Source organism: Pseudorca crassidens, chromosome 4 (assembly GCF_039906515.1).
Source record: "Pseudorca crassidens isolate mPseCra1 chromosome 4, mPseCra1.hap1, whole genome shotgun sequence".
NCBI classification, from domain to species: Eukaryota; Metazoa; Chordata; class Mammalia; order Artiodactyla; family Delphinidae; genus Pseudorca; species Pseudorca crassidens.
The window spans coordinates 151,494,067-151,517,663 of NC_090299.1; the positions used below are offsets into that span (position 1 = coordinate 151,494,067).

At 37.3% G+C, this 23,597-nt stretch overlaps 1 protein-coding gene across 10 annotated transcripts in view; it reads right to left on the minus strand.

The window, feature by feature from the left end:
• Positions 1-23,597, minus strand: part of RAPGEF2 (Rap guanine nucleotide exchange factor 2) — a 244,694-nt gene that overhangs the window by 100,984 nt on the left and 120,113 nt on the right. For 8 of the 10 annotated variants that reach the window (XM_067737035.1, XM_067737034.1, XM_067737038.1 and 5 more), the window contains 3 exons: positions 16,331-16,406; positions 14,070-14,237; positions 11,753-11,845 (listed from right to left, as the gene is read on the minus strand). In XM_067737035.1, the coding sequence (XP_067593136.1) occupies positions 11,753-11,845; positions 14,070-14,237; positions 16,331-16,406 (337 nt within the window). The remainder of the gene's footprint in view (positions 1-11,752; positions 11,846-14,069; positions 14,238-16,330; positions 16,407-23,597) is intronic. The other 2 variants (XM_067737036.1, XM_067737037.1) reach the window with 2 other exon arrangements.

Here is a 23,597-nt window from a genome sequence, read left to right on the forward strand (position 1 = left end):
GTGAATTATATGATATATATTATATTTCTTTTAGATCAAATTTAAAGTTTAAGTAACATAAAAGCAATATATGTTAAATTCATTTTAAAAAATAAATAATGTTCTGTATCAGGGACAGAGAAGACCTATGTCTTTATTTGATTCTGTGACCATGAACATCGAGCACATTACGTGACACCTTTGACCTTAGGAGGCTTATCTCCTAACAGTGGAGATGCCATCACCAAACACTCAACGCTGCAGAAAAGTCTGATTGACGAAATACATGAAAAAGCACGCTGACGACTGGTATATGTCATAAGGATCCAATAAGGGCTGATTTTATTCCTTCCAAGATATTCTAAAAATTCAGCTGCACTCAAGGTTTGGGCAACCCATGAATTAATGTTGTATCGATGTGTTAATGCAGGTGGATCTATGATGCCTCTCCTAGAAATGTTAACTAATGCTAATTCTGGGAGTTTGATGGACACCAGCACGGAACCAGGACACTGCTGAGGACCTACCGTAACAGCATACACACTGTGCAAAAGGTACACAAAGGCATACGTGATACTGTCTGCTTCCAAAGACTCTCCTGACTCTTCAGGAATTTAATTTTAACAAGCATATTTTCATTTTTTAAATCTGAGGTTTTCAAATAAGTATGTATAAATTTTCATAATGGTTCAATAATCTTCACTCTAAACGAAAATAACAGTATTTATAAGCAGCAGCATTCATCAGTGGACTTCACGACCAGGAATAGAACTGTGACTGCCCATCTGATGTAATTAAATATACTCCAGACAGGAAATGCTTCCAAGTAAATTTGCCTGGAAAATAATTAAATATAGAAGAGACTGTCTCAATATAGAAAATATTTTAGATGCCACAGAAATTTTTTAAATGTTCCCTTAGAGAAGAAGCCAGCCTCCCACCATGACCACATGAGTTTAAGATGACAATATTCAATCTTCCTTCTCATAAATAAATGAATAAACAAACAAAGCCCAAACCACCCATCTAATTTCTCCCTCTCCTTAAAAGGCAAACAGAGTATTTCACCCTATTCATATTTTAGTTGCGCTTTGAAATGTTCAATTACTACCATGCTGGTATTTTTAAAGGACAAGACTAGAATATTTAACTGTATGTCTCAGACAATTATAATTGTTAGAACTGCTCACAACTGGCCAGATGAATCACAATCATGGAAGATTATACCTCCTGACTGTGCCACAAAGTAGCAGTTCACTGTATTAACACACAACCATAAATCTATAATGAGACACTAAACAGAATAAGTAGCATTCACTCATTCATTCTACACTTAACCCCCAAGACAAAGTGGGACAGGACAGGAATACAAGAAATACAAGAAATCAGGTATGACCTCCAGAAATCATCCTGGTTAGTTCAATAGTGTGGTGGACATAAGCAAAATGTACTGTGCATCATATGAAATGGTTACTAAAAGGCTGCCTTCGAGCAAATGTATAACGAAACCTATTTTTCTTGATGGCTTGTATTTTATAGGTAATGCTTTTTCAAGGAGGTGAAGCCAAAAAAAAAAAAAAAAATCTGTTGGGCCAAAATTTTACAACATACCATTCAATTCAGTGGACTTTTTAAAAACAAAAACCAAAACTAATAATGCCATTTGCAGCAACATGGATGCAACCAGAGACTATCATACTAAGTGAAGTAAGTCGGAAAGAGAAAGACAAATACCATATGATATCGCTTATATGTGGCATCTAAAATATGCCACAAACGAACCTATCTACGAAACAGAAACAGAATCAGGGACACAGAGAACAGACTGGTGGTTGCCAAGGGGGAGGAGGGTGGGGGAGGGATGGATTAGGAGTTTGGAGTTAGCAGATGCGAACTAATATATATAGACTAGGTAACGCCAAAGTCCTACTGCATAGCACAGGGAACTATATTCAGTATCCTGTGATAAACCATGATGGAAAAGAATATGAAAGAGAATATATATACATATGTATAACTGAATTACTTTGGTGTATAGCAGTAATTAATACAACATTGTAATTCAACTATACTTCAATAAAAAATGAATTAAAAAAATATCATACACACTACCAGAAAGCATGGTATTTACAATAAAGATAAAAATGCAGTAGGGAAGAAAGTGAGACAATCACCTAAAGGGGGAATTTCTCTAAGCGAGAAGGGATGCAGGAATCTATAGTGACCACTGACCTCACAGAATGTACAAGTGGACATTTCAGCTCTTACCAGGGCAAACTTATCATCTCAAAGTTGGGAGCAGAAAAACTTCCAGTCCCTTCCCCAAGGCAGCGCTACGCTTTCAGATATTCTGCTGCAGTAGCTGATTACTGAAGCACACGGAATCTCAGAGCACCATTATGAGAAGTAAACCACACGTTGTGATGACAAAGGAAACCAACCACTAGTGTCTTAACATAAGCAGGACAAGTGGAAAGAGTGAAGGCAGCATATTTATTTAGACCAAAAAGGAAAAAGGGAGCCAGTAAAAAAAGAAAAAAAGATACTCAAACTAGAGGATAACAAAGATATAATTCGAGAAAAATAGTAAAAAGGTTAGAGAAGTTTTAAATACATTGCGAGGTACTGTTTATTTATTTCGCACTATCAAACTGAAACAATTTGTAATACATTACATTATCTTGAATCTAAAGTATTAATCACGCACAGGAGGCTGTTGAAATTACTCCTGGTGAGGATCTTTTTTTGAGGGTATGGGAGTGGGTGAGGACACCAAAAACTAGTCTTATCGGTATTAGCATAAGACCAAAAACTCAGCTTTAAAGGTTGTCTAGGGCTTCCCTGGTGGCGCAGTGGTTGAGAGTCCGCCTGCCGATGCAGGGGACACGGGTTCGTGCCCCAGTCCAGGAAGACCCCACATGCCGTGGAGCGGCTGGGCCCGTGAGCCATGGCCGCTGGGCCTGCGCATCCGGAGCCTGTGCTCCGCAACGGGAGAGGCCACAGCAGTGAGAGGCCCGCGTACCACAAAAAAAAAAAAAAAGTTGTCTAACACACTCTTTACAGTTATGATTAGGTCATACTTTCATATCACACAAATGTTTGCATAAAAAGTTTAAATATTTTATAATTCCACATAATGGCTCATAATTATCTTAATAGGGAAGAGGAGGCAGAGAACTTTCTGGGGGGAAAAGGGGCTCCAAAGATAAAATTCCTAAAGAGAAACACTCTCTAAATGAGAAATGCTAAATAAATTAAGTAAAAATATGTACCTTTAAAGATTACTACAGTAACTCCAAAAAGGACTGCTGGTGACCATCCAAACCAATTAATTAATATATTTAAAACCATTATTTAATATAAAGCATTTTAAAATTCTTCTGATTCCATCCCAAGTTAGCTTGAGGGCTTTCCATTTTCTCCTTGTATCTATGAGGAGATTAAGCAGCAAAAAGGAAAAGGAAGTAAGGGGCAGAATCACACAGGAAACAAGGTCGGGGCAGCCTCCTAGGTTTGCAAGCTCAGCCGTCTACAGGCCCTGCTCTCAGAAGGGTCCTGCACTTGGTTTTTTCATGGAAAGCTATTTCTGTGGGAAAGAACAAAAAATGGACAAATTGTGGTTACTAAGACTAGGGTACTTGGCCGATATTTTCTTGAAAATGGACAAACTGAGCTTGTCACTTCAAGGAAAACAGCTGATAGCACTTTCCCAAGGATAAAATTTTAGCTTTCAAGTAAAAATTAGACATTAGGAAAACATGTCCAATCCCATAAGCTTGACAGCTTCCCAATAATTAAGGCCTTTTGACATGAGACTGGTAGTGATACTAACAAATGTGATTTTTTTTTATACTGTGTAACACGCCAAAATTTGGAAGACCTAAATTCAGTGACGAATGCATGATGTTATAAAATCACACATGAATAGAAAGACCCATTCGGCGTGTAAGTAAGGCGGATGGGTTTTAATAAAAGAAAAATTTTAAAAGCTGACTGACAGAGTGTTATGTCCCTCAACACAACAGCAGGTGTAAGGAACTACCGTTTGTCAAACTTTGGTGCAGTGTATCAGGAAGATTATTTGAAGAAGCTGTTAAAACTCTCCTCCCTTTTCCAACTACCCATCTGTGTGAGGCCATACTTTATATACTTCAGCCAGAAAAGGACATCACAAAAGACTGAATACAGAAGCAGATATGAGAATCCAGCTGCCTTCTACTAGGCCAAACATTAAACATATTTGTAGAACTATAAACCACCACCACCCTTCCTCTCACTTTTTCTGTTTTGAAAATATAGCTACCTCTCACTAAAAAAACCTTTATGTTAATGTATAATGGGTTTATTATGTTTAATTAACCAATGAATACATATTTTTAAGTTTCTCAGTTTCAATTTTTAATATGTCAAGTAATGAGGTAGATAATTCATATAAACAAAAGCTGTTGGAGCCCTCAAAAAGTTCTTTTTCCTTAACAAGTGTATTTATTTTTTTATTTTTATTTTGCGGTACGCGGGCCTCTCACTGTTGTGGCCTCTCCCGGTTGCGGAGCACAGGCTCCAGACGCGCAGCCTCAGCGGCCATGGCTCACGGGCCCAGCCGCTCCGCGGCATGTGGGATCTTCCTGGACCGGGGCACGAACCCGTGTCCCCTGCATCGGCAGGCGGACTCTCAACCACTTCGCCACCAGGGAAGCCCAGTGTATTTATTTCTTTATTTTTGGCTGCATTGGGTCTCTGTTGCTGTGCACGGGCTTTCTCTAGTTGCGGCGAGCGGGGGCTACTCTTCGTTGCGGTGCGCATGCTTCTCACTGCGGTGGCTTCTCTTGTTATGGAGCACGCTCTCTAGGCATGCGGGCTTCAGTAGTTGTGGCACACAGGCTTAGTTGCTCCGCGGCATGTGGGATCCTCCCGGACCAGGGATCAAATCGGTGTCCCCTGCATTGGCAGGTGGATTCTTAACCACTGAGCCACAGGGAAGTCCCTCTCAAAAAGTTTTAAGAGTGTAAACAAGTCCTGAGATGGACAAGTTTGACAGCTGCTGCTCTGAGATGAACCAGAAAACGATCAGCCTCTTGGCTCTTTGTAAAAACCCAGTTGTCGGCTGTCCTTAGATTCCTTTAAGATAAAACCCTGTGAGGTCCTACCTCAGCTGAACCTTCTAACAGCACATCCACTTGCAGGAAGGCTAGCTGCTCACACCTTCCCCATCTAACTAAAGTTAGTACCAAAAGTTAGGCAAACTTTCATGCCGAGGAGGAATAAAAAGACTGCAGTGCTTGTTAAGAATGCCCATGACCGTCAAGGGCATCGAGGACATCAAGGCTATTGCCGAGGCCCAAGTATTCTCTTCGTCACACTTGGTTGGGATGTGCATATTTCATAAAGGAACCAACGGCAAAATGATCTTTTTCTTGAAAACGTTCCTGCGTATTCCAAAATTACTGATGATTCAAACAGGTGTTTGAAGGTTTGGTTTAAAATTTCGGATAAAGAAGTGGACGGAAAGTAGACGCACACGAATAATTAGTGCGAGGGAAACGCTACAACTTACTTTGAGATTTTAACCTTATTTTCTAACACTCCTAATGCCTTCCGGATCGTACCGAAGCCACAGGTGACCAATTATCACTGTTATCCTCCCAGACATCTGAGTAAGAGTCAAGACAGCCTGAATACTTTCTTTTTCATCTTCAAACCTTTCCCTTCGGAATTCCTCCGCCATTTATTCCAATTAGCGATTCATTGCTCAGATCCGGCCCACTCTGTGGTCACATCATTTCTCCTCTAGGCTAGCAGTTCTAGACTCTGCGTCACATCCAACCACCGCCAATATTCCACTTGAAAGTGAGAAAGGAAGACACAGGAAAAAATAAAAGGCTACTGACCCCATACTAAGTTCATAAGAAACTGCTCTAATACAATTGTTCAGTAAGCCTTTTATTTTTTTCAATAGATTCTATAATTATTTTTTTTCCTAACTATCTTAAAGTTATTTTTCAGCTATGTGTAATTTAAACTATCACAAAGGCTGTGAGGTACACCTGTGAACTGGGTATGTTCAAGTCAGTCATTACTACTGACATTCTTACTACTACTGAACTGTATACTTAAAAATGGTTAAGATGGTACATTTAGTGTTACGTATTTTTTAATAAATTTATTTATTTATTATTATTATTATTATTTTTGGCTGCATTGGGTCTTCGTTGCTCCGTGACGGCTTTCTCTATTTGTGGTGAGCGGGGGCTACTCTTCGTTGCGGCGCGCGGGCTTCTCACTGCGGTGGCTTCTCTTGTTGCGGAGCATGGGCTCTAGGTGCAGGCTTCAGTAGCTGTGGCACGCGGGCTCAGTAGTTGTGGCTCATGGGCTCTAGAGCACAGGCTCAGTAGTTGTGGCGCATGGGCTTAGTTGCTCCGCGGCACGTGGGATCTTCCCAGACCAGGGCTCGAACCTGTGTCCTCTGCATTGGCAGGCGGATTCTTAACCACTGTGCCACCAGGGAAGTCTCAGTGTTATATGTTTTTTATAAAAGAAAAGAAGAGTTGAATTATGCACTTTAAATAGGTGAACTGTATGGCATGTGAGTTGTACCTCAATAAACCTGTTATTTTTTTAATCTGTAGTTTGTTCTTAATTAGTTTCTGTAAAAGAAGGGGAAAAAAACTTTCCTACTGAGATACGGATAATGACTAATTTTTTGAGAGGATAAGGAGGAAAATTGATACACAAAAATATGTACAAAATCTAGTAGACATTTAAAAATTATTTTAATATGAATCATTAAAATTTTCCTTTCATGAGTGATGTCAGCCTAACACCCATACATCGAATCACATGCTAGAGTTTCTTCCAGAGGTTGGTCAACAATATCTTCTAGCTAATAGAAAGGTATTTCAAAGTTAATAATGTTTTAACACAGGATTCAAAATCAAAAGAGAACATTTCTAGTCACCCAATGTTTCAAATAGTGAAAACAGACAACTTAGAATGGATCAGTTAATTGTAAAAAAGGTCAGTTCAGCACTGGTAGGAAATAGGTCTGAATATCAAAGTAGATTTTTCCAAAGAAAAGAGACATTTTTCAAATCAGTGTGTAGCACTGCAAAATCTCATGGCAAAAAAAAAAAAAAAAAAAAGAAAAGGAAAAATCACATAAGAAATGAAATGGCTGAAGATGAAAGGATTGTTGCTATTGAGACTAAAAGTTAAATTTTAGCCAAATATATTTAAGACATGAACAGGCACAGCGAGAGCCACCAGTGTTCACAGTTAGAGGCAGGACAAAGTGGCAGTGATCTTTCTGACAAATAAATTGCTTGACATATTGCCATGACATGCTACACAACACCCCGATTACTTTCAATTTCCAAGTGCAACCAAAAGATGGGTCCAATTATGACATCAATACAAGCTTTCTTTCAGAATGGAATGAAAGAACAGTAAATCCCAGTGGCCACGGGAGTTCTGCAGCAGCGATGATGTCATATATAAAAATAGACATCCTCTAACAGAAGCTGAAACTTGTGTAAACAGCACACTGCACACTATTCTCAACTGCCTTGCATGAATTTGCAATGCATGCTGTTAATAGCACGAGATTAATCATTTCATATTTTACACTATTTCCTGATTTACATTTCAATTTCTAAACAGACTCTATGGTGTAATTTCTCAATCTGTATAAATTAAATCAACATAAATACCTGATTATAACTGCAAGAAAGAGAAATGGTCCCCCCAAAGCAAGGAGACAGAGACCACCGCAGCAGCTCTAACAGGCCGCATTTTGCCAGGAATGCAACGCTCTTATGTCCACCTATTGTTCAAAGACCTTTCCGCAGGAAGCTTTCTGCAGGATTTTAAAATGCAACATGGTCTAGGTGAGGAGGGGCTAGTAAACCTGCTGAGAATAAGCATGAAAAGCAAAGGATACTTTTGCCACTTCTCTTTAAAAGACTCTCTGGTGCAAATATAAAGACTTCGGGGCATGCATACAACAGTATCTACCAAAATGTGGGGAGGGCAGGTTTGTATCTATCACTCCTATCACAGTCTATCCACATCCCCTCTTTCCCTTCTTTACTTCCCAATTCATTTCTTTTTCACATTTCTATTGGGCTTTCTTGGATTAAAGAAGATTTTCCTTTGAGCAAAGACAGTAAGGCCATTCAGGAAGCCACGTCGGATTCCTCAAGATGCCTGGTTTTTGAGCCTCCACGGTACCTGGATTTCCCTCTATCTTAACTGCCGTCGATTTATCTGTATTTTGTGCGAGGCCATAAAGTCAATGAGGGCAGATTCTGTCTGTCCTGTAGACCTTTACAGCCATGGAGTCCGGCACAGCCCTGAAACAAGGTGGGCGCTCAGTAATATTCATTAAAATAATAAAAGCATATAAATGAAAATACTGAGCTTTCCTCTATGATACAAGAAACAGAATACACAGATTTTCTGAAACTCCATCCTATTATAATTCACAGAGAGGGATTGAGGACCACACTGAAGACAACAGCTTTAGATTTAATTAAGCAAACAAACGCCTGATGAAAGATGAAGAATAAAAATATTCAAATAATTAAGAAATTTCCCCATACTTGAATAATTTCTGTATATGCACATAAACAGATTTTAAATATCATCACTGAATAAATTAGTCAAGTGGGATATGAACTGACTGTTATAAGTTAAAATCTTAAGACCTTAATATTCTAGGAAATTTAGTAGACACACAAGTCACTGATACACAACACATGCTCTTACTGTTAAGTAGCATATATTGGATTAAAGTAGGAAGACCTCAGTGAAAAGGTAAAGAATAAGTGACAAAGCAAAGCTGTAACATGAGGGAAAATATTGCCTATTTCTAATGCGAGAACAACAGCTCATGTCAAAAAGTCTAATGTCAAATAAATGTACATAATCACACAAACACTGTAATGTTTTCATGTTTCAATATTTAAATTTTTTTGAAATTAACCTACTAAGAAGTCCTTAACTGAAGATGAAACCAACTTAAATCAAATCCATCACTTAAAAAAAAGTGATAGATTATATTCAGAGATATATACGATATATATAACTTAGGAATGATTACCATTAGAAGAAACAGTACTTGTCTTATATTATGAAGAATAACCTTATTAAAAATAGGACTCATTTTCATACGCCTCATATAAGAATCAACCTTATTACATTGGTGCTACGTTAAAGATATTGTATTATCGCCGACTATAATAAAAAAATTAATTCCATGATGTTTTTGTACTATTACATTGTATTTGACTTAGATTATATTAACTTACTTTTATGCAGTATTTTTATTTCTTTTGTACACCTGCACCAAGAACTTTAAACTAAGCCTGACCTACAGAAAAATTCAATACATAATTATTAAACGGTGCCCTGAAGTGTATATTCCCATTGTAGAAAAGGATTACTAACAGAATGTGTGGGAAATACCTTTTTCTATGACCGATGGGTTCTCCTTATTAAAAGTTTGCACTGATTGGAAACTTTATAAATAAGTTTTATGTTATATTGTGTTTGAATCCTCCTAATTCAAATTTGTGTAAAGTAAAGCCACACTTTGGGGGGTAAGTAGGAGTGGAGGTGGAAAGTCAATCGGAACCTCAAAGAGTGGAGAGCATTTTAATTATGCAACCAGCCCTGGAACGCTGCAACAGTAGGAAACGTCAGTCGGTACACATCACCTCCACAGTTTAGACGGGACAACTTTTCCTCAGTCTTCAGTCTAATATCTCTGTACAATTTTCACACTTTCTAAACGAGGAAGAGAGCAGAGCTGTTTTTTTCTTTTTCCCATAAAAAAAAAAAGGAATAAAAAGATGACAGAACAGGTATGTGCAGGTACGTCCCAGCTTCCCCATCCCGGCATCCAGGTGAAAGTAAGAAGGCCCTTCTTCCCTTTTAAGTCCTCTCCCTCTCCTCTCCATTCTTATTATGGAACTCACATTTCCCTACCCACCCAAACTTCTAGAATAAATTACCCATCAATGCAGACGGGGCCTGTAATTAGGGGTAAAATAAACAGGTTCCCCCCCCCCCACCCTATTCCGAGCCTGTCGACAAGGTAAACCTGTCCAAAGTCCCAAGTCAGTCTAGAAATGACCCCGAATTCCCCAGCCTCCGCCGGGAACCTTATCCAGGACCTGACTCTGCCACCTGCCTCTCCCCACTCAAAGACTGAAAATTCGTGCCGCATCCTGTTTTCTGGCAGTCTTAAACACAGCCTCAACCCAACTCATCAAAATGTAAGGAAATGCTAATGAAAGCCATCTCCAATCTTGCCTTCTCACTGCATTTTAAAATGCTTATTCTCTGCAAACCTCACACACTTGCCTTGAAAAAGTGACCTGAAAGCACTCTGCATGGACTGTGCGAGTATTCGTGTTTCTGAAGAAATTACTATCATCTGTCTTAAACTGCTGCAACACGTCTAATTTTTAAAAGCGTACATAAGGTATACATCATAACCCAGTGCACATTTTAAATTCAATTCCTACTTCTACATGGGAATTAGACTAACCTGTCATTTCTCATACTGAACAAGAGGACTAATTACATACCGGTGTACCTTTTAAAATATTAAAGTTATATACGTTTTAAGTAGACATGTACTAGATAAAAGCTCAAAACACTGGCACAATTTAAAAAATTTTTATACAATTTTACAAGAATCTTATCAAATTTAAAAACTATCAACATTTTTTAGATTTACCACATCACTGAAAAATTAGCAGCGCTTCTAAAGTAAAATACAGCTATTATGTCACCTGTGACATTTTAATATGCGTTATATTGTATAGAACGTAAAGCAATGGCCTTATTTTAATTTGAAAAGTTATACAAATATTTCGTGTTTTCAGGCGAGGTTACTGTAATAGCCAAAGACATTACATTGACAGTAGCCTTCCACTAATGTGAATTAAATTATTCATGATCTTTTTCCTGGGCAATAAGAAGACACAACCATAACATTTCACTAGTTACTTAACCAATTAGTTTCCAGAGATAAATGAGTTTTTCTTCCCTGACTCCAAATTCCCTGATAACCCCAAATTTGACCCCAAATTTCAAACGAGTAATGCTGAAACCGTAAATTAGTCATATATTGGCATGAAACAAATGAGCAAAGATATTATTATAGGCCTCAATTAAAATATAGAATGAAATAAAAGCATGAAATCTGGTTAAAAATCAAGCGCAAATAAGAAAATGCAAGCGAAGTGTAAATTCTTATTTCCTTTTTGAGAAAGCCTTTATTCTGACTAAAATTTTACCAGTGGTCTCCCAAAATGCTCTCACACTGGGATTCCTGAAATTTAAAGCTTTCACCTCTAGCCTTTAAAATGTAGATGTCTAATGGATTTCCCATAAAACTTTCACACAAAAAGCAGTTAAACACCCACGATGCCTATCTGCCTGCCTTTCTCTCTCCATTTCTTTATGCGCCAAGCAGGTTAGGTAAGAACTGTGCTCCACTCATTCTTAAAAATACGTAGTCTGCACTTGTATTCGTTCCTCAAAGAAAGTGAGCAATTTGTCCCTAGGTCTGCACAAATAAAGCAGCCTGTGACATCAACCAAACCACTGACCGTTTCAAAGTTGTAAGGGGTTTTACTAAATCAGGGCAAAATACAAAAGAACAAGACGAAGCAAAACACATCAATGTTATAAACTCATTAGTTACAATGCAAATTCACAGATGCACTGAGGTTAGTATTAGGAGACCACACACAGATTACAATACCTGAGATTTAGTGCATTCCTTTGAGCCAAAATGAAATGAGTGCCATAGAGGAGGAAAGGAGAAGATGACATTATCAGACATGCTACAGTACATCTGCCAAAATGAAGATCATGTTAAATCAGGTTAAGAATGACCATACAGCACTGGCTACATGTATGACGTCCTTTATGTTCCTTAGCCATGCACTTGAAATGCACCTGCAACCATTTAGGTCGCCTGTGAAGTAGGACCATGCACCTTTTCAACCAACTTTGCACCCTGGCTCCCACCTTACTAGGGTTCTTTCAAAAGGAGTATTTCTGCTCAGAATAAGTAAATGTGACTTAGGGCTAATTGTGTTGTTTTCATATGTTAAAATCATGTACTTAGGCAAAATAATAATTATATAAATAAAATTAAAACACAATTTGCATGAAAAGACGGGATTCAATATTTAGAATTATGACACCTGTTGCCCATCTGGACTCACTTAGAAAAATTAATACGACCATGTCACATATTAGCAAACTGGTACCTGATCCATCAGTGAGCAAGTGAAATTTTCCACCCTAGTACTGAATTTTCCCTCATAAAAGTACCTGTTGACCAGGTAAGACATTTTTTAAAACCACTAAAAAAAAAGGAATCTTGAATAATTTTTAAAAACTACACGTTTACAAAAAAATCAGATTAAAAAGGGGGAGTCATGTAGGGGAGGTGGGTGAAGTATTACATAAAGGGGGAAAACATGGGGATAGGAGAGAGAAATAATTACAAAATGACACCCCCCAACTTAAATGGGACAAATATAACTATAAAATCAAACCAATCAGCTTGAACGCTAAATTTTTAGTCACCCACACTGCTGCTAAATATCTTGGTATAGAATTTGATTTGGAAAAATAATTCCAAAGCAGAAAGAGTATTAACAATATTAGTAGGTTGTACTAGTAATGTGTACAACTATTTTTAATCCATAGTTCCTTCTTCCACGATGCAACATCGACACTAAAAATACTACCTTCTTGTGTAGACAATGGTAACAAAAAACCTTTCATAGGTTTTTTTCAAAAAAAATACCAAGGCTCTGCAGCAGGCAAACAATGCTGACTTTATGATGAGCAAAAAGCAACCCTTTGCAAATGAGCTCAATGAAATGATTCAACTATGAAATTCATGTGAAATTAAAATTGTGCGCATGGGCAGTGAGAGGAGCAGGCTGAGAGCTGGTGGCCAAAACTGCTTGAATATTCAAATACAAAGGGCTCTCAGAAATAGAACACATCAAGTGCGGGTATAAGATGCATCCCTCCAAGTTACCAGAAAATTAAGTACATAGTTTTAAGTCTATATACATTTTCCCATGCGGTTTGCATTTATACTTATTTGCAAAAAGAAAGAAGAGGATACGGAAGACAAACAAATAAGAAACGTAAAATAGTTGTCGTTTACCTATTTTTATTTTTTCATATGTTTATTTTAAAATTAATTTCACGAATGAGTGCTCATTTAATGGTATTGTAAGTATAGATGAACCATATTTGACCTTATTATGACATATGGAAGAATTCAAGTTACGTTCTTCTTGAAAACAGAAATCCTCAAATATATTTGCCACTATTCTGGGTGGGCCACCGGGGGACATGGACACAGCACAGCTGAGCAGAGAGAAATGAGTGAGAAAAATAAGGCTCCCAAACTGACTACGCTGGGGTCTTGTACAAATCAATCATTATCTGTGCCTCGGTTTCCTCAAACATAAGAAGTAGTTTCTTCACCTAATATTTACGGAATAAATGACGATCAAGTGGTGAAAGTATTAAAGAGGACCTCTGAACCTGTTAGAAATGCTTCAGACCATCTTTACACTGGGATTTACAGAAGCATCATTTCAAATTATGCTCTCACTTCATCATATTAAAAACAAAAAATTCTCAGATAATATTCTCACAATGGTATGAAGATAATAGGTAATTTTTAAATATCTAACTTTTGAATAAAAAACAGGTATGATACCTGTCACTGGGGACGGTGAGGGAAAGGGCAACATTTTAGATTAAGATCAGAACCTAAAAATATCCCAGTTACAACTGTACATGATGACCACAAAGCTGATCCTCAGAGACCGTGTTAAGAAATAAAAAGGCTAAACAATGCCTTTTGATACCTTATTTCAATGCTCCTTAAACTATTCATATTATGTGTTTCCAGAAAAATCTGCACTTTGAGTAAGTATACCACAGAAAGGAATTATTCATCAAAAATGGAAAATGTATGCCCTTTCACAAAACTCCCACCAAAAAGCTATAAAGATAATTATTATACTTGTGTAACTTACCGTATGATAGCCTCTAGGCAAAGGTGGTTTGCCCACAGGATAAGGATCCACAGTGTCGATAATCGTTTGTCTTTCCCCTTTCTGGTTGATTTTTCTAAATCTCCTTCGAGACTGTCGATGAGAAGCTTGACGCTGAAAATATTCTTCATTTTCATCCATATAGTCTACCTGAAATAAAATCCCCCAAGATTTCATTTCTTCAAACACCATGTTCCATATTAAGATTAGATGCAGAATAAAACTTACGGATAGTCTACATTCATTCACTGTGCAAAGACATTTGTAGACAAACTATCTCGACAGACTTCAGATGTTTCTGAACTTCCCTAGAACTAACTGGTTCTGAGTAACTTTTCTTTATAAAAGAGAAGAGGCATTTTCAGTTCCACTTAGGACAATATGGGTAACTCCTGAATTTCCTGCAGTCTCAAAGGGAAGGATATTTTCAGTAGTCTTTGTTCTGATTTATTAATGAAAGATCTCAGAGGATACATCACCATGCATTATGAAAGCAACTGCCCCATTGTCTTAACTAAAGCACAAAAACTCTCATGAAGTAAATCTGTTTAAAAAGAAAAAAAAAACACACCCAAATCCCAAATGACTCAGACACGGCTACTGGCAGAATGACTTTGGTAGATTACTTAAGAGCTTCTCTTCCTACTTTCATTCTACGGATTCAGTTTCTTTTTTTTTTTATTATAAATAGCATTGTTCTCAAAACATAATTTCCTCATTTTAAACATTTAGAAAGTGATGAATGGACTACCAGAAGAAAAGTTACGTTCGGTTAGTCCTCGTCACACTTACATAATGTATTGCTCACAAAAGCATATTTAGATTCTAAGATGGTTCTCACACTGACAAACCTAGTAGTTAGCATCATATGGACAAGGACAAAATCCTCAAGGAATTTTGGAGATCAAAAATCCTTCAGATCAACACAAAATAGCAGTAACAGAGACCAAAATCTCGAGGGAATATCTAAAATGCTTTTCAAGACCTGTGGCTGGAAAGCCCAACGTATCTGCCTACATTTTTCCACTCCTAAATCTTTACTCACCACCATGCCACTTTCTCACTTAACAGTACATTTTGGGAAATTTTACCAAAAGTTTTCACTAGCTTTGACGAGGAAGTTCCCATTTCTGACAAATTCCTCTCCTCCATCATAGGGAAAAAACCTACATCTCCTCTGAAAATAGATGTATAGGCATTTACCAAATATTTTATTAAATATGAATAAAAAGCCTCCATCATCATCTATTTTAGGCCATCATTTATTCAAAAAGTTTCCTTGCCCAGATAGATGCTGGATGGGAAATATTATGCACATCAGCCAACTGAATGTCTCTACTGGGCACTCCCTCCAATCTTATTTTTGTTGCTGATTTTTTTTTTTTTTTTTTTTTTTGCGGTACGCGGGCCTCTCACTGCTTGTGGCCTCTCCCGCTGCGGAGCACAGGCTCCGGACGCGCAGGCCCAGCGGCCGTGGCCCACAGGCCCAGCCACTCCGCGGCATGCGGGATCCTCCCGGACCGGGACACAAACCGCGTCCCCTGCATCGGCAGGCGGACTCTCAACCACTGCGCCACCAGGGAAGCCCATGTTGCTGATTTTTTTAAGGGGTCCATAGTGTCCCATCTTAAAATCATTTTTATATAGTAAGGAAGAATGTGACAGGCTTTTCTTCAAGCATCAGTAAAAATAATTATGTTGCTAATATCTCTTCTAACGTTATGTTTTTTTGCATATGTCTTACCTCAATATATTTTTTAAATCACACTATTCAATTAAAAAGAGATAAAAATCTCAACAGAGTATTTAACCAGCATAAAAGTCCTCCAAATTTCTTTCAATTAGATAAAGGAAGTGAACTGATTTCCTTATGTCAATTGTTGCCTGAATATATATCACTGTGTCTCATTTAAAGTATCTCACTCATTCCAACCAATATTTGGAGAGCTAAAATCCTGCAATTCCAAGATTCTCTCCAAGTTTAAATTAAATGGCATTTTCATAGACTGATTTATAAAGTTCAAACACCAAACATTTAGGTACGTGACCCTTTTAAACTTTCTTTTTCATTATTTGAATCCCGTAAATAATTATAATGATTATGAATTAAAACTCAAAAAGTTATGAAATAAATATACCTAAAGTTATGAAATATATAATACACTATTATAAGTAGTTTGTGAAAATACTTTTATTTCATAACTTTTTTTAAGGGAAAAAAGTCTTCACAGAAGTATTCTTACCACAATCATTTCAGAAGGCTCTAACACAATGCATTCACAGCCACGCCTAAAGCTTCCTGCAGAACGCTTGCCAAAACTAGAAAGAAAAAAAAGATTTAAGTAATACAAATTATGAATTTAAGCTAACCCTTCAGATGAATAAAAACAAGGAAGAAAACAACTATAAAAAATATATACTGAAGAAAGAGCTATCTCAAACCATTATTTACACAGAATGACAAGGAACCATTCAAATTTTTAAATCTCAGATATATTTTTCTGGAAAATTCCAATATAACGTTTTTGAATTCATAATGTAAGTAATGAAGAACCATTATGAATGTGTTTTGGGTTAGGCTGTTTGAAACCACACCCAGGCAGGTGAAGATTTAGAATATTCTAACAGGGGTGGGAATTGGATCAGTGGCAAACTATAAAAATATCCAAAGTATAAAATGCATATAATCCTCTTTTATAACTTAATTTGCTTAGGTTAAACATTTCTTTCACTTAAAAATGTAGTTATTTTTCAAATCAACTTATTCAAAATCAGTTTAAGGAAAAGGTATTCAACTCAGGGCTTTCAGCTACACAGTGACTTAAGTGGACATGCATTCCCAAAGCCCCTTTCCGCGTGAACACTGCACTGCCGACTGCAGACACGGCACCTCTGCCCCATCTGTGGAAATACCCACTAGAGCAGATTTATTCTCTCTGGCATAGCTATATGCCAACTAGAGCTATGAAGAGTTCTAAGCAGTCATGACTTGTTCTGCTAACGTACCACCTACCTCTGCTCATTCACTACTCCAAAAGGCCTCCCTTCCCTCCAGTCAACATCTTAGTACCCTTTTTTTTTGTGGCCACACCGTGCAGCATGGGGGATCTTAATTTCCCAACCAGGGATCGAACCCGCGGCCCCTGCAGTGGAAACGCGGAGGTACGGAGTCTTAACCACTGGGCTGCCAGGGAAGTCCCAGTACTCATTTTTAATCATTTTTGAGAAAAATATGAGGAAAAAACGCTTCCAAAGAGCTATTTTATCAAGCATTTTTTCCCCAAATCAATTAGACATTTGAGCGGCTCCTATGGACATTCTCATTCCTTTTATAACTCTCTCTACGTCATGGTAGTACACAATGTTTCACATATTAGAACCCAACTTGGATTAGGAAAAAAAAAAAGTCATGTAAGATGAAGAGAACAAGAAAGTCAACGTTCTCAGTCTATCAGCCTGTGACCTCTAGCAAACCAACCTGACCATCCTCATAGTCTAAACTGTACTCATTTTTAAGGTTATCGGGTGAGCCCAGGCCATCACTGAAGTCATTTCTTGCTCCAAAATTGTTTCTATGAAAATCAAAAAGAACCATACTTAGCATATCTGAAAAATCCTTCAAAAAATATTCATACATACATATTCTCACAACCATACATATTGAAGTGCTTTTTTTAAGTGGAAAAAAATCTACCAAGAAAAATAAAATAATCTTATCTTCTTTGTCATGTTATTTCACATGCAATTAAAATGACCTAAATTTTTACATATTCTCCTCTTAGTTTACAATTAAAAACCACTAAAGTTGCGGAAAATTCTCAACACACACAAAAATTTGCTTCTGGTTTTTGAAACTACCTACCTGCAATTTAAGTTTTTACAATGAAGCTTATAATTTAATGATGCACTACAAACTAAGAAATAATCTCAGTGTGTTAGTAAAATATGTAGCAGGTTTCATGCCATCATTGCCCGTTGAACCCTGTTATAGGACTAGGTAAAAACATATACTGTATGTTTAAGTTTTATCACTAAATAAAATAGCATTAAAATCTAAAGAAAATCATGTGACTCTAAGTTTTTTCTTATTTTATTAAATTACAGAACCAGACAAGCTTCATAATCATAATGATCGAGTGGTTTTCCTTTTTTAAAATTTCATGTAGTAAAAAAAAAAAAAAGTCAAACGTCTATAACACATACAATGTTCAGATGACAACTTAAAAGATAAAAACTGCTAGACTTGAGTTGCTCACAAATTTTAGCAACAAAAGTAGTGACATCAATACGAATAAACTATGTGGTATTTGTTTATTTTATGCCTAATTCTAGTACCAACCACTCCGTACTCCAGAATTAAGGCTGTAAAACCCCTTACCCATCAGCCATTAGTTCAACAGAACTTTATGGCTGAGAAGATATTCATGTATTTAGTTGCACTCACACTATTACTCTAGGGATGAAAAGTGTGCATCCCCTAAGATGAGCTACAAAAAATATCTCTATGCCTTTTGCAAAGTGAGCTGCACTAAAACCTAACAAAACTCTCTTTGAAGCCCCAAAAGACTCAGGTTCTACTGACCATCACAAAGATGTGAACCATACGAGAAAAAATAGACTCTTGTCAGGTTAATTCTTTGAATACATTGAGGGGGAAAAGGCAAATGCACAGAGAACCCACTCCAGCAAGGGAGAATAAATTATTTCATTTATCCAAAAATCCATTGTTTCGAACACAGCCAAGAACCCAGAAGGAAAGAGTGGCCTCAGAAGAGCTAAGGCGCAAGTCATGAACGCACTCGCTGGGGCCTAATGACAAGGTCCCTTGGCTCTCAGCTTACAAACCAGAAGCTGTAAGGTCGGAATGGTCAGGGAGGAACGAAAAACGTCACCTAGAAACCCATTCAGCCCACAAAATACTTCTGCTTCTACTCTCTGATTCTTTGAAACAATAAATATAGAAACAAAAGTAAGTAAACACCATTATTTACTAAGTTTTAAAAAATCTCTGACCAAGTTCTATATAAATAAACTGTTTTAAAAATACAGTCCTGGACTCAAGGCTCTGTGGGGACCTAAATGGGAAGGAAATCCAAAAATGAGGGGCTATATGTATACGTATAGCTGATTCACTTTGCTGTACAGTAGAAACTAACACAACACTGTACAGCAACTATACTCCAAGAAAAATAAATAAACACATAAAAAAATTTTAAAAATACAGTCCTGGAAAACTTTAGAGATAAAAAAGGTAAATGGATAGAGACACACAGCAGGTAAGATCTCCCACAGATGATATTAAGACCAAATTTTTAAGATATTTTAGATGATTTAGTAGGAAGAAATGGAGAGAAATCCTCAGGTGTACAAATGACACAGAGACGTTTAGATAGTAAAGCACAAAACAAAGCCAGTAAGAATAAAGTACAAGCCATTTTTATAAAGTTTTATGTGCGTATAAAAAAGCAGGAAGGACCCAACCTGCACAAGGAAATATTCTATGTGAAAAGTGATCAAATGCACAAAGTGTGTAAGATAAGATTAAACAGCAAAGAGTTCTCATGTTTCAATTAAAAGTCAAATGAAAACTAGAAGTCTTTCAAGGCATTAGCACAGTAAACTGCTAACATAATAAATAACAAATAATAAACAGAGATACACCTCAAAAGGATGGACACACTAGGAGAAATTAAAAATGAAAATTACTATACATACCCTTATAGAAAACCACATGAATCTACAATAGAGCACCGCCCCAGAAAAGTTTCTAAGGGGAAAAACACAAAGCTAAAAAGTTTCCACCAAAAAAATTAAGGGTAGCCAAAGGGCTTTCTGTAAAACCAGAGGCACAAATTAAAAGATCACTTCATTCAATCTTATTAACAGCAGCTAAAAGTTGGTATCATTTAAATTTCTAAAACCATGACTTAAGGAATTGTAGAAATGATACAGATTAAATAAGAACTTGGTTAACTTAAAAAGTACACCTACAATCCTTGAGGGTTTTAAGAAAAGTCAGAAATAGATAAAGATTGTTCCAAAGCCATTTGCCTAAATTCTCCTCCAAATGTTCCTTGGTGCCACTGTCAGAAATGAAGTTAGTCCTATCAAATGCATTCTTTTTTATTATTAAGTCTTAGAAGAGACTACAAAAAGTGATCTACAAATTTGATGCAATTCCCATCAAAATACCCCAAAAATAGTTTTTGCAGAAAAGGAAAAACCAATCTTCACATTCATATGAAATTGCAAGGGGCCCTAATTAGCCAAAACAATCTTGAAAAACAACAGTTAGTGAACTCACACTTTTAATTTCAAAACTTACTACAAAGCTGCAGTAATCAAACCAGTGTGGTAGTGGCGTAAGGATAGACACATATGGACCAATGAAATAAAACTGAGAACCCAGAAATAAACCCATATCTATGGCTAATTTTGACAAAGGTCAAGTTCATTCAATGGGGGAAGAACAGTCTCTTTAACAAATGTGCTGAGACAACTGTATTTCCACATGAAAAAGAATGAAGTTGGACCCCCACCTCTCATGACATACTAAAATTAACTGAAAACAGATCACTGACTAAATAAAAGAGCCAAAACCCATAAAACTCTTAGGGGGATAAAAGAAGGGATAAATCACCATTACCTTGGATTTGACAATGGACCCAGAGATGACACCTAAAGCACCAGCAGCAAAAGGAAAAATAAATAAACTGAACTTCATCAAAACTGAAAACTTTGGTGCATTGAAGGACATTATCAAGAAACTGAAAAGATAACCTACAGAACAGGAGAAAATATTTGCAAATCATATATCTGAGAAGGGTTTAATATCCAGAATACATGAAGAACTCCTATAGCTCAACAACAAAAAGACAACCCAATTAAAAAAGAGGCAAAGGACTTGAATAGACCTTTCTCCAAAGAAGATATATGTATCAACATCCTTAGTTATTAGGGAAAAGTAAATCAAAACCACAACGAAGCTACTCACCCAAGTTGCCCACTCTCCCCCCAAGAGTGCTTAATAAATCCTTGCTGTGCTTCCTCAAAATAAAAACAAAACAAACAAAAAGACAACAAAAAACACAACCAGATACCATATCACACCTGATACTAGATGTGAATGAGATATTAGGATGGCTATAATTAAAAAAAAAAAAAAAAACGCAAAGAATGCAAAAAATGTTGAAGCGGATCTAGAGAAGCTGGAACCCTTGAATTTTGCTGTTCAGAATGTAAGATGGTGCCGTCACTGTGGAAAAGAGTTTGGCACGTCCTCAAAAAGTTAAACACAGGATTAATATAAGACCCAGCAATTCTACTCCTAGATAAATACCCAAAAGTATCAAAAACATGGACCCAGACAGATATTTCACTGCAGCATTATTTGCAATAGCCAAAAGGTGAAAACAACACAAGTGTCAACTGATGAGTGGATAAACAAAATGTGATATATACAATGGAATATTATCCAGCAATAAAAAGGACGGAAGTTCTCATATATGTTATAACATGGACAAGCCTTGAAAGCATTATGCTAAGTGCAAGAGCCAGTCACAAAATGACAAATATTGTAAGATACCACTTATGTGAACTATCTAGAATAGGTAGATTCATAAAGACAGAAAGTAGACCTGAGGTTTCCAGGGGTTAGGGAAATGCAAAGTTACAAAGTTTCTGTTTGGAGCTATGCAACGTAAGTTGTGGAAATAGGTAGTGATGATGGTTGCACCACAGTGTGACTGCAATTAATGCCACTGAATCCTACACTTTAAATGGTTAAAGTGGCATATTTTACGTTATGCACACACATGCGCATATCCACATTTTTTTTTAAGTATATAAGAGAAACTTATCAAGAAGATTTGTGTGTTTGTTTTAGTGGTTTTGAGTATTTTGGTAAAATTCAGGACTTGAATAAGAAAAAGGAGTAATTCCACTTTGACCAAACAAGAACCAACCTTAGGGGCAAAGGAAGAGTTAAGTTTGATGACTGAGCTATACCATTGATTAACTTGGAACCAATCTTTTTCTACACTGATTTAGCAATGAAGTGATAGAGGTCATGGGTGAAAGAACTAGGAAGATACAAAGAGATGGTAAACAAGTATTACTGAAATATCTGAAATCAGTTTTTTAAAATTTTTATTTTATATTGGAGTATAGTTGATTTACAATGTTGTGTTAGTTTCAGGTGTACAGCCAAATGATTCAGTCATACATATACATGTATCAATTCTTTTTCAAATTCTTTTCCCATTTAGGTTATTACAGAATATTGACCAGAGTTCCCTGTGCTATACAGTAGGTCCTTGTTGGTTATCTATTTTATACATAGCAGTGTGAATGTGTCAATCCCAAACTCCCAGTCTATCCCTCCCACCCACCCTTCCCCCCTGGTAACCTGAAATCAGTTTTGAAGAGTCAATTATACCTACATTTTCCTCTGATCCAGCATTATCCCATTTTTTATTTTATCCCCGGTCATAAATGAGGGCGTCTCCCTGCCCCGCGTCCACATATATATGGAGAGAGAGGGAGAAAAGAGAGAGAGATGCACACACACATACAATTTTGTTTCCTATCCCTCTTCCAAATACTCACTGGACACGTACTACAGAATCAACATGAACTATGTAATCAATACAGAGCTTACAAGAAGCTCGCTAAATATAGCCCCTATTCTTAAATAGTTTGTATTCCATGGAAGATGACCACACAGAAAGTTGTGATAACAGGCAGAACAGCGAGCGCCAAGAGTTTAATAAAAAGGAATGTCATATTTGCTGCCTACAGTGCATCTCAAAAACAAAATGCAGGCTTCCCTGGTGGCGCAGTGGCTGAGAGTCCACCTGCCGATGCAGGGGACGCGGGTTTATGCCCCGGTCCGGGAAGATCCCACATGCCGCGGAGCGGCTGGGCCCGTGAGCCATGGCCACTGAGCCTGCGCGTCCGGAGCCTGTGCTCCGCAACGGGAGAGGCCACAACAGTGAGAGGCCCGCACACCGCAAAAAACAAAATGCATTTCTTGAATGTCAGAGCTGAGAAAAAACTTGAAAATCATATAGTACAGGGTCTCTTGGCATTTTTTCCTCCAGCTTCTCACCTGAAAGTATGTCAGAGTCCAATGTGCTACATCAAAAGCCCTCAAATATTTCTATTTAGGAAAAGGCCCCCAAGTGCTTATAATATGTATGACCCACCATCCTCCTCTTCCCATGAGAACTGTCCCTCCAGTTCAATTTTCATTGCATAAGTGGAGAAACTAAGCCAATCTACCTAAGAGTAGGTTAAAAGAGATGCCCCAAATCACCATCAGACTCCATCAGCCAGGGTTCTGGGATCCCACACCGACCTGACCCTTCCTCTGACTTTCTGCTATAGCCCTTTTCCACACTCAATAATATAAGAACTCTGGTCTTTGGTAAGCTTGCCATGTACAAGGAATAATTCCCAGACCTCCTCAGGAACATTGCTATAGTGCATCTCTTATACCAGTCAAGCATA